The sequence below is a fragment of the Caretta caretta genome, chromosome 2, assembly GCF_965140235.1.
Source record: "Caretta caretta isolate rCarCar2 chromosome 2, rCarCar1.hap1, whole genome shotgun sequence".
In the NCBI taxonomy this organism is placed as follows: Eukaryota; Metazoa; Chordata; order Testudines; family Cheloniidae; genus Caretta; species Caretta caretta.
The window spans coordinates 96,653,758-96,665,429 of record NC_134207.1 but is presented as its reverse complement, the minus strand read 5'-3'; the positions used below and the strand labels follow the sequence as shown (position 1 = coordinate 96,665,429).

The 11,672-nt window shown below is 44.3% G+C and overlaps 1 protein-coding gene across 4 annotated transcripts in view; it reads left to right on the top strand.

Moving 5' to 3' along the window:
* The first annotated feature begins 5,688 nt into the window (after positions 1 to 5,688).
* TMX3 (thioredoxin related transmembrane protein 3) overlaps positions 5,689 to 11,672 on the top strand; it is a 61,037-nt gene continuing 55,053 nt past the window's right edge. For all 4 annotated transcript variants that reach the window (XM_075125324.1, XM_048840160.2, XM_075125325.1 and 1 more), the window contains exons 1-2: positions 5,689 to 5,819; positions 7,194 to 7,248. In XM_075125324.1, the coding sequence (XP_074981425.1) occupies positions 5,777 to 5,819; positions 7,194 to 7,248 (98 nt within the window). In that variant the 5' untranslated portion in view covers positions 5,689 to 5,776. The remainder of the gene's footprint in view (positions 5,820 to 7,193; positions 7,249 to 11,672) is intronic.

Here is an 11,672-nt window from a genome sequence, read left to right as displayed (position 1 = left end):
TAAATAAACAAATAGCATGAGGACCAAAAAAATGCCACTATGTTTAACCAACAAAGACAAAGAGGCAGTTAGAGGCCAAAAGGCATCCTTTAAACATTGGAAGTCAAATCCTGCTGAGGAAAACAGAAAGGAGCATAAACTCTGACAAGTCAAGTACAAAATTATAATGAAGGAGGCCAACAGAAAATTTGAAGAGCAACCACTTAAAGGCACAAAAACTAATGGCAATTTTTTTTTAAGTCCATCAGAAACAGGAGCCCTGCCAAACAATCAGTGGTACCACTGAATGATCAAGGCACTAAAGGAGCATGCCAATGTTCCCTCTAATTTTTGACGAGGCCGTGTGTGCAAAATTTTCTTCTGTGCAAATTTTTGTGCGCGTGGTGTTTCGCCGTATGTGTGGGGTTTAGGATCTGTGTGCGCGTGCACACGCGCACAGTTTAGAGGGAACAGTGGAGCACGCAAGGAAGACAAGGCCATTGTGGGGAAGCTAAATTAATTCTTTGCATCGGTCTTCTCTGCAGAAGATATGAGGAGATTCCCAAACTTGAGCCATTCTTTTTAGCTGACAAATCTGAGGAATTGTTGTAATGCCAATTTTTAAAAAAGGCTCCAGAGGCAATTACAGGCTAGTAAGCCTAACTTCAGTACCAGGCAAATTGGTTGAAACTACAATAAAGAACAGAATTATCAGCTACAAAGATGAACATGATTTGTTAAGGAAGAGCCAACACTTTTGTTGGCTTTTGTAAAGATAAATCATGCCTCAAACTATTAAAATTCTTTCAGGAGGTCAACAAATGTGTGGACAAAGGTTATCCAGATAAAGTTACACCCATGCTTAAGTATTTTCAGAACTGGATTCTATGAGAGCTATTAAATCTGACATCCTAGATGAGCAGACAGAAAGCTACACAAAAGAAAGAAAAAGACAAATTCCTTATTCTTAGAACAAATACAAAAGGCTCCTGTCATAAATATAAAGGGAAGGGTAACCACCTTTCTGTATACAGTGCTATAAAATCCCTCCTGGCCAGAGGCAAAATCCTTTCACCAGAGGCAAAACCCTTTCACCTGTAAAGGGTTAAAAAGCTAAGATAACCTGGCTGGCACCTGACCAAAATGACCAATGAGGAGACCAGATACTTTCAAATCTGGATGTGGGGGGGGGGGGGGGGGAACAAAGGGTCTGACCATCTGTGTGATGCTTTTGCCGGGAACAGATCAGGAACGTAGCCTTACAACTGTTAGTTAGTAAGTAATCTACCTAGAAATGCGTTAGATTTCCTTTTGTTTAATGGCTGGTAAAATAAGCTGTGCTGGATGGAATGTATATTCCTATTTTTGTGTCTTTTGTAACTTAAGGTTTTGCCTAGAGGGATTCTCTATGTTCTGAATCTGATTACCCTGTAAGGTATTTACCATCCTGATTTTACAGAGGTGATTCTTTTACCTTTTCTTTAATTAAAATTCTTCTTTTAAGAACCTGATTGCTTTTTCATTGTTCTTAAGATCCAAGGGTTTGGGTTTGTGTTCACCTGTACAAATTGGTGAGGATTCTTATTAAGCCTTCCCCAGGAAAGTGGGTGTAGGGTTTGGGGGGATATTTTGAGGGAAAGACGTCTCCAAGTGGGCTCTTTCCCTGGTCTTTGTGTAAGACGCTTGTTGGTGACAGCATACGGTTCAACGCAAGGCAAAGTTTGTACCTTGGGGAAGTTTTTAACCTAAGCTGGTAAGAATAAGCTTAGGGGGTCTTTCATGCAGGTCCCCACATCTGTACCCTAGAATTCAGAGTGGGGAAGGAACCTTGACAAGCCCCTTGTGTTGAAAGAAGACCAAGGTGTACATGATTGCAGAAGCAGAATTTGGCTCTGAATGTAAAACGCAACAATAACATTAAAACTGGAAGAATAAGATTTCTGTAGCTTCAGTAATGCGCAAAAAGCTCTTTGACCACATCTATATCAAGGCATAAAATATGTTGCTTCCACTTTAAATATAATGTAAACAAAACGGAACCTGGTCTGTCTAAAAGGACAACTGTCACATTAATTCAATAACTATTTGTCCATTCCCAGTTTCTTCTATATGGTTTTGCACTCAAGGACTGATGAAGTAAATTCTTTCCATTGTCTCAGTCTAGAAATTGGCCATCACAGGATCAAAACAAATGTCAGTTCTGATAGTGCCAAGCATGCACTGATGTTGCTTGGCTAAAGGCTATAGAAAATGGAAATTGAAGGCCACAGGAGTTCTGCATATTTAGCGAATAGTAAGCTCTCTGATACAGTCACTGGTTAGTAAATAATTGGCTGGTTTTATGTTTAAAGATAAACACAAAATTGTGTTTATGAAAGGTTGTCATCATGACAAAAGATCTGTTGTGTTGTGCTGTTTAATATTTAAATCAAACTTGGAATGAGAACCATAGTTTGAGAGTCAGGAACTCTTGAGTTCTAATGTCTATTCTGATATTGCCATCCCTTGGTCTTGAACAAGTTGCTTAGGCCTATATTTTCAGAAGTGGCTAATAATTTTGAGTAGGGTTGCCAGGTGCCCAGTTTTCGACCAGAAAGTCTGGTAGAAAAGGGGACCTGTCAGTGTCCGGTCTGCACAGCCGGGGCCGCCTCCTACCTGCATCTAGTGGTCAGGCAGTTTCTGCATCAGGCCACAGCTCTGGGGCAGAAGGAGCCCAGTGTGGGTGTGGAGAGGGAGGTGGATAGGAGCCAGCTACGAAGAAGGGGGAGGGGTGAGAGCAATGAGTGGGGGATGGGGACAGGGGGAGAGGAGTGAACGAGGGTGGGGCCTTGGGGGAAGAGGCAGCACAAGGCATGGAGCCTCACGGAAGAGGCAGGCAGGGCTAGGGCCTCCAGTGGAAGAGGTGGGACAGGGGGCGGGGCATGAGGGTCTGGTTGTCTACAATTAGAAAGTTGGCAACCCTAATTTTGAGTGTCCAGCTTGCCACACTTCAGAAGTTATGAGCACCCAACAACTCCAGTTGAAGTTAATGATGGTTTCAGATGCTCAGTACCCCTGAAAATCAGGCCCGAGACATCCCAAGCTGGACCCTCCAAACCAAGGCATTCATAATTAGTGCTTAGAAAATGGAGGTCTTAATCTGTCTCCTAGATCTGAGTTAAATGTTTTACCCAAAACTACGCCACACTTGAATTCTGTCTGTTGTTTGTAAATTGTTTGTAAGGATTTTACAAATTTTTTTGTTGCAAAAGATCTGTTTGTTTATCTAATAAATAAATGCATAAACAAACAACTCCCCCCCATGTTTGAATTACATTTTGGATTTGAGCTTGACTCATTAGGATGAAGGAAGGCACATAGTATATGTTGTATGCCTGTGTGTTTCGAGTTACATATCTACTTTTGAGAACTCCCTGAGAAGAAGGCGTCTTCCAGGATGCAGTCCCCAGCTGGGTTTTGAAACCCTAGACTTAATGGGAGCGGTTGCAGGCGAGTGAGCCTAGGAATTGAACCACAGGTCACAGACTGTGGCACTCTGAACCTTAGGGGAGAGGACAAAAGGTGCTTTTCGGAGAGATGGACAGTAGTTATTAAATTAGGCCTCCGGAAAAGTGGTCTGCAGACCCTGTTTATTAAGTTCCATTTGGTTATATCTGTGGAAATCCATTAAAGACAATGAGGGTTGAACAAGTGTCACTGATGGTTTATTTGGCCTTTTATTACTGATGGTGATGCATGAAAAGAACCCAGCTCATATCTTAGTTTAAATTTGTAAGGCTGGTAATAATAATAATTAATAATCCTCAAATTAGAAATGAACACAATCAATGTGGTGTGATTGAATAATTTATGGGGAACTTTCATGAATAATAATATGCTAATATTTATATTTTACAAAGAAAACAGGAACAGAAGTTATTACTTGTATTCAGAAGGGGACTAATTGTAAAACAGAGTTAGGGTCAAAAATGATTCTGTAGGGAAATATGATTTATTATTTATCACCTAGAAGCCCCAGTCAGGGAAGAGGACCCTATTGTGATAGGAACTCTGAACATATATACAGTGAAAAGATGGTCCCTTACTCAAAAAGCTTACAAACTCAATAAAAGATGACACAACAGCTGCTTAGAAGAAGGCAGTGAGGGGAAGAGTACAAATTAGCAATGCGATGATGATTAGCATAATAAGATCACCAATGGATTATCCATGCTCTAATCCTCATGCACATTAGAGCTAGATCATGATTATATCTGCCCTGAAAAGGGACAATGTGTTGTTATGCTGTCCAACAGGAACCCTGGAGGCAGTCTAGAGAGGAAGTAACCTGATCCGAATTTATATCTAGCAGAGCATATGTTGTTCTCTATGTAATGACAGTAAGTTTCCTGCTTTTTACTCCTGTTAATATTCCAGGATAAATAAGAGAGCAAGCTATATTTTCCTCTGGTTTGTGAACTGTTGTTGGAATTGTTAAACAAGGCCCAGAACTACAAAGACTTAGGCTGTTTGCCAGAAGCTGGGAATGGGCGACAGGAGATGGATCACTCGATGACTACTTGTTCTGTTCATTCCCTCTGGGGCACCTGGCATTGGCTGCTGTCAGAAGACAGGATACTGGGCTAGATGGACCTTTGGGCTGACCCAGTATTGCCGCTCTTATGTTCATGCTGCAGCAGTACAGCTGCGACCCCGCAGCTGTAGCATAGATACTTACCACAGTAAGTCCACCCTCTAGAGCGTTTACAGCAGTGCAAGTGCACAGATGTGGCTGCGCCGCTGTCTGCTCTCTATTGTAGCCACTCTAAGCCCATGGGGGAGAGACCTCTCGCCTTTACTTAATTAAACCACCCCCAGCAAGCAGCCACAGCTATGTCGGTGGGAGAAGCTCTCCACACCTGGGTGCAACTTATGTCCCTTGGGGGCGGCTTCAGCCCTGGGCCCCAGTGAATCTAACAGCGGCCCTGGTGACCCCATTAAAACAGGGTCTCAACACCCACAGTTGGAGTACTGCTGTGCAGCAGCTTCCCATTTTTTGCTGGAGCCCCCTTTGCCCTGTAAAGTTGGGCACCCTTGCTCTCTCAGACAGAAATGTTTCATCTCCTTTCTCGGACTGGCCTGCCCATCGTGGGTTCTGACTTTTCTTTTTAAAGAAGTCTCAGTGAAAAGTGGATTTTTTAACGAATACCAACTCCACTGCGGTGTCTAAAACCAAACCAGCACAGCCGTGAGCAGGGGTGCTGCCGGAACAATCTGACAAACAGTCGGGGGTGCAGTGGGAACCCAGAGTGCCTGTGACCCTGAGCCCCAGCAGCGGCGCAATGCAGAGAGGGGAGCGCTCACGGGCAGCAGTACGGGGAAGGGATGGTTCAGTCCTTGCTGAGCCGGAGCGCGGCTCGGCAGGGGGCGAGGAGTCCGCTCTCGGCTGCGGCAACGGCCTCACGTTAGCGGCGTGCGCGTGATTTTGGCGACTAGCGCCCACTGCCATTAGGCGGTCCCAACGCTGGGTGGGGGTGGGGGTGTCTCTGCCCTGCCCCGCCCCCAAGCCGGCTGGCGGGGAGCCCGCGCACCGAGAAGAGCGCAGCAGCCGGCAGAACCGGCTCGCGCTGGGCGTTCGGAGTGGAACGGTCTCTGCGGGGGCGTGGCCGGAGGTCCTGACCGCCGCCTCTCTTTCCCTAACCCCGCCCCCGCCCTTCTTTCTGCGCTTGCGCGGGGGGCGTCTGCCGGGGCGCCGCGTGCGCTGGGGTTTCCCCTGCCGGCCGGAAGTTGTGCTGCCTTCCCGAGTCCTGCTGTCAACATGGCCGCGGCGAGCGGGCGGCGCCGGCTCATCTGGGCAGCAGGTAAACCCGGGGGCTCGTCATTCCCCGCGCCGCGGCCCGCCAGCGTGGGGAGGGGCAGGGGGATGCGCGCGTGGGGAGCTCGTGGCTGGGCCGTGGCGGGAGGGTCTTTGCGGGAGCGGATGTTAGGAAGGCGGGGGGGGGGGAGAAGGAGGAGGTTTGGGGGTAGGAGTTATTGCCCCAGAGCTCCTTGCAGGCGGGAAGGCTGAGGGATGAGAGGGGAGAGAATCGGGATGTGGGTCTGTTGCGGGGAGGGGGACGAGACGGGGCAAAGACCCTCCGAATAAGAGTGGTCGGACCAAGCATGATGCAAAGCAGACGGGGTAAATTCACTAGCTCAGTGGTTTTCAACCTTTTTTTCTGGGGACCCAGTTGAAGAAAATTGTTGATGTCCCTGACCCAACAGAGCTGGGGTTGAGGGGTTTGGGGTGTGGGAGGTTACTTGGTTGTTTCTGATTTCCTTATAGGGGTTGGAGTGAGGGCTGCGGGGTGGGGCTGGGAATGAGGGGTTCAGAGTGTGGGAGGGGGCTCTGGGCTGGGGCCTGGGATGAGGGATTTGGGGTGCAGGAGGGGCTCAAGGTTTGGAGGGGGCTGAGGGATGGGGCAGAGGGTTAGGATGTGGGAGGGGTCAGGGCTCTGGCCTTGGGGTGCAGACTCTAGGATGGGGCCAGGGTGCAGGGAGGGGTTCGGGGTGGGGGGGCTCAGGGCTGGGGCGCAGGCTTACCTCTGGCGACTCCCGGTCAGCGGCGAAGTTAGGGTGCAGAGGCAGGCTTCCTGCCAGTCCTGGCACCGCAAATCGCACTGTACCCTGGAAGCAGCCAACAGCAGGTCCGGCTCCTAGACGGAGGTACGCAAGCAGTTCTGCATGGCTCTCGCTTACAGGCCAATGGCAGCAAGGAGCCGGTGCTCGGGGCAGGCGAGAGCTGTGCAGAGCCGCTTGCGGAGCCCATGGCCACCCTGCCTAGAATCCGGACCCGCTACTAGCCACTTCCGGGGTGCAGCGTGGTGTTGGAACAGGTAGGCACTAGTCTTCCTTAGCTGGGAAGCACCGCCAACGGGACTTTTAATGTCCTGGTCGGTGGTGCAGACCAGAGCTGCTAGTTTCCCTGAGTGCTGAGCAAGGCGACCCAGTTCCTTATATGCCATGACCCAGTACTGGGTCATGACCCGAACTTTGAAAAATACTTCACTAGATTATTTCCATAAGTATGGGGCACATTAGAGGTGCCTGCAGTGCGTCCCTATGATAAAGCGTAAGGGGTGAAGGGATCGATTGGAGGGGACAGTAGTGACAATGAATTAATCAGAGTAAATGCCATTAGCCTGTCCTGCAACCTACTTACTACTTTTCCTGCCCCCTCCCCTTTTTTCTGGTAGCTGCTGCACTTGTCTTGACTTTAGATGCAGCTTTTGTGGAAGACTTAGATGACTCGTAAGTACTCCTATTTTATTGTCACATGAAATGTTGCCTAGGTATTTCTTTGTTTGTTTTCCTGGAAGTTCTGCTCCTTTCTTGCTTTAGTGCGCTGTGGTATTACTCTGCTGAAAATGCTGAATAAGTCTTGTTTCTTTCTCTAGCAGCAACCGTGAAATGCATGAAAGAAAAGGATGTGGTTTGTATAAATAGTACCTCATAACTAGTAAGTTGAAGCACAATGAGCATGGCTTAGTTTTGCAAAGGCTGCGTGTTGTTTTAAGAGGCTGTGAATAGGGATCACCATTTTGGAAGACTGAAGAATAAGAGACTAAATAGACACAGTAATAAATGTTTTTTTCCTCCCGTGTTTCTAACTATGGTAGTACGTTCAAATCTGGTCAAGGGTTTTAGTGAGGAAGAAGCACATTTTCATAGCTAGAGAATTTTTGTAAAACATCTGTTAAAGGAAAACACTGCTGGGTTTCTATGTGTTTAGTAGAAGTTTCCTACAGTATCTGCAAGCCTTCAGTGAATTGTGCAAATATCTGTATTTGAAAGTGTGGACAACTTCTAGTTCAGTGCCCTTGGAAACTTAATTTAATAAGCTTGAGTTGTCCAAATGTGTATGTTGTGGTTCTTTATCAAACAAGTGCTGGTATAGGGCCACAAATCTGTGGCATATCTGCATATAAATAACTGGAAGGTCTGAAGGGTAAACATTTTCAGTTCATGTCAAAAGTCCAGCAGCAGGTTCTAGTGCACATACAGCAAAGATTTATGAAAGTAGAATATGGGTGAAAGCTTTGCATTGTTTTTATTGATTTGAATTATATTAGTTCATAGAGGTCTGTCAAGGTTCCTCCCCCACGCTGAACTCTAGGGTACAGATGTGGGGACCTGCATGAAAAACCTCCTAAGCTTATCTTCACCAGCTTAGGTCAAAACTTCCCCAAGGTACAAAATATTCCACCCTTTGTCCTTGGATTGGCCGCTACCACCACCAAACTAATACTGGTTACTGGGGAAGAGCTTTTTGGACGCGTCTTTCCCCCCGAACTACTTCCCAAAACCTTGCACCCCACTTCCTGGACAAGGTTTTGTAAAAAGCCTCACCAATTTGCCTAGGTGACTACAGACCCAGACCCTTGGATCCTAAGAACAATGAACAATCCTCCCAACACTTGCACCCCCCCTTTCCTGGGAAATGTTGGATAAAAAGCCTCCTCAATTTGCATAGGTGACCACAGACCCAAACCCTTGGATCTGAGAACAATGAAAAAGCATTCAGTTTTCTTACAAGAAGACTTTTAATAAAAATAGAAGTAAATAGAAATAAAGAAATCCCCCCTGTAAAATCAGGACGGTAGATACCTTACAGGGTAATTAGATTCAAAAACATAGAGAACCCCTCTAGGCAAAACCTTAAGTTACAAAAAAGATACAAAGACAGAAATAGTTATTCTATTCAGCACAGTTCTTTTCTCAGCCATTTAAAGAAATCATAATCTAACACGTACCTAGCTAGATTACTTACTAAAAGTTCTAAGACTCCTTTCCTGGTCTATCCCCGGCCAAGACAGAATATAGACAGACCCACAGACCCTTTGTTTCTCTCCCTCCTCCCAGCTTTTGAAAGTATCTTGTCTCCTCATTGGTCATTTTGGTCAGTTGCCAGCGAGGTTACCTTTAGCTTCTTAACCCTTTACAGGTGAGAGGAGCTATCCCCTGGCCAGGAGGGATTTCAGAGGGGTTTACCCTTCCCTTTATATTTATGACAAGGTCCCATTTTGGTAGCCAGGCATTATACAAACACATGGTAATAATAATAAGTCCTTATCCCAAAGAGCTTACAACCTAATTATAGGAGAGAGAAAAAGGATGGTAGGGGAAACAGAAAGATGAAATGAGACAGCAGGCCAGTGGCAGAGGTGGGAATAGAAACTAGGTCTCTAGACTCTGTCTATTAGATCACTCTGCTTCAGTGTACTAGTTCCTTAAAAAGCGGTATCTGCTGATAAACTACTTAGCTGAAGATGGAAGAATTTTGTATTCAAAAACAGGTACATGTGGCCTAAAAAAGCATCTGTAGGAAGTTCTGTAAATGTGCATGTCAGTAACCTCCATTTCCCCAATCCCTGTTATCTATATTAGATTCTCTATTATACACATTTATCAGTTGTCTGTAGATCAGGGGTGGGCAAATTACGGCCTGGGGGGCCGCATCCTGCCTGTCAGACCTTTTAATCCAGCCCTCGAGTGCCTCATTTCTGGCCCCACCCCAGAGCTCGCACCCCCAGCTGGAACCCTCACCCCCTCCCACACCCCAGCCCCCAATTTCATACGCATTCATTGCCCATCATACAATTTCCATACCCAGATGTGGCCCTCAGGCCAAAAGGTTAGCCTGACCCTGCTGTAGATTAGTAAATTACCAGGCTGTAGCACATGCTACTTTTCCTGCTTGATTTACATCCAGCCGTCTGTCCTATGACAACTTTAATTGGGTATTATGGAGTTATTCATGACCCTATATAATGCTATGTTGATATTTACATGGTCCTGAAAATACAGTATTATAATTTGGTTGTAAAAATTATCTCTGGGCTCAAATTTGGTTTATTATGTGTCAGGTCAGGAACACATATGTAGATGCTTCATAATTAAGGCTTTTTAAAAAGTTTGAAATACTTTTTACATTGGGTTAAAATAATATTTTGCTTTTGCCTAATTCAGGCACTCACTGCTTTATAATAGTATTTACTAGGGATTTATAAGGTTTAATGTTGGAAGTAACAGTCAATAATACTAATGTTGAAAAATTGCTATCTGCTACAGAGAATGTGCACTATCTCACAGGAATTTAGTCTAACACAAGTGACAATATGAATTTAAAATATCGACCATAATTTCTACCAAGGACTCCATAAAATGCATTTTCAAATTTCATACACATTTATAAAAGGTATCTTTGGCAAGGGGGAGTTTATATTATGTGATTCTTTCTTAGAAATTTAAACTAAATTAAGTTTAAATAATGTAAAACTGACAAAGATAAGAATATCAAAATATAAGTCTTCAGCTTTTATATTTTTGCCAGTCCATCTCTTAGTAAAAAAAAAGGACACTTAAATTCGGTTTAAAATTTAAATTTTGTGTAAACAAGCTTTATAGAACCATAATTTGACATACTGGTTTAGATTCTATCAGTATCAATTGTTTCTCAACAAACACATCCCTTCAGATAGTGTAGCATTAAGAGCTTGAATGAGAAACTGACTTGACTTCCTTTATAGAGTGAGGAGGTGGGTGACGCAGTACCTTTTTTTGGACCAGCTTCTATTGGTGAGAGAGAGACTCTGTTTTGAGCTTACACAGACCTCTTTTCAGGTCAACTTGAGAGAAATGAAAAAAGTAATATGGCATAAATAGTGCGAATAGTAACATAGGTTAAAATGATTTATAATATATCTTTGAAATTTCTTGTCTCTTTAGCCTCTTGTGAAGATGTTATTCGGTACTTAAAAAAGAAAAAAAAATGTGTGAGGGTAGCAGTCCAAGGTCTGAATGGGAAATTAAACTTGCTTATTGCATTGCATCCTGTTCCTGTCCACTTTCTTGATTTTTGTGCCCTGCCATCCGCTGGTTTTTATTCACATCTTTGACTGTGTGCCTTAATATTCCATATGAGCTAGAAGCAGAATGCTTTGGTTGCATAAGTAACATATATATGAAAAATGTCTGTAGTTGCTTTGGAGGTGGCAGGGATGGGTTCTTTGTCATATTTTCAGATTACAAGTTGCAGAGGATATATTCGCAAAAAGAAAAGGAGTACTTGTGGCACCTTAGAGACTAACCAATTTATTTGAGCATGAGCTTTCGTGAGCTACAGCTCACTAACATCTGATGAAGTGAGCTGTAGCTCACGAAAGCTCATGCTCAAATAAATTGGTTAGTCTCTAAGGTGCCACAAGTACTCCTTTTCTTTTTGCGAATACAGACTAACACGGCTGTTCCTCTGAAACCAGAGGATATATTCTAACTGCAAACAGAACCTGGGATCTGAAAATCAAACTGTTGATTTCTTCTTCTTGCATCATCACCAATGTTTAAGATTTCATAATTAGAGGTTGCCAACGTATATTTAATGCACAAGGGACAATAGAATCCACTTATATCTTTCTTTAGTTCTACAGTGCAAACAACAGTAAAATTGATTTTCAGTAAAATAAGTAGATAAGGCATGTCTGGCTAAAAAAACCTGTAAACATTTTGTATAGTTTCTTTAACATAATCAGGTATTTCAGATAGTCTTTCGACAGTCGTCATCATCATCTTTGTTTCATGTTTGGTTCTTTCAACAAACTGTTTGAACAGGTTGTACTAAATTCACCCAGTCCCCTCCGGACATTTGAGCATGCATTTGCTCTAGTACCTCGGAG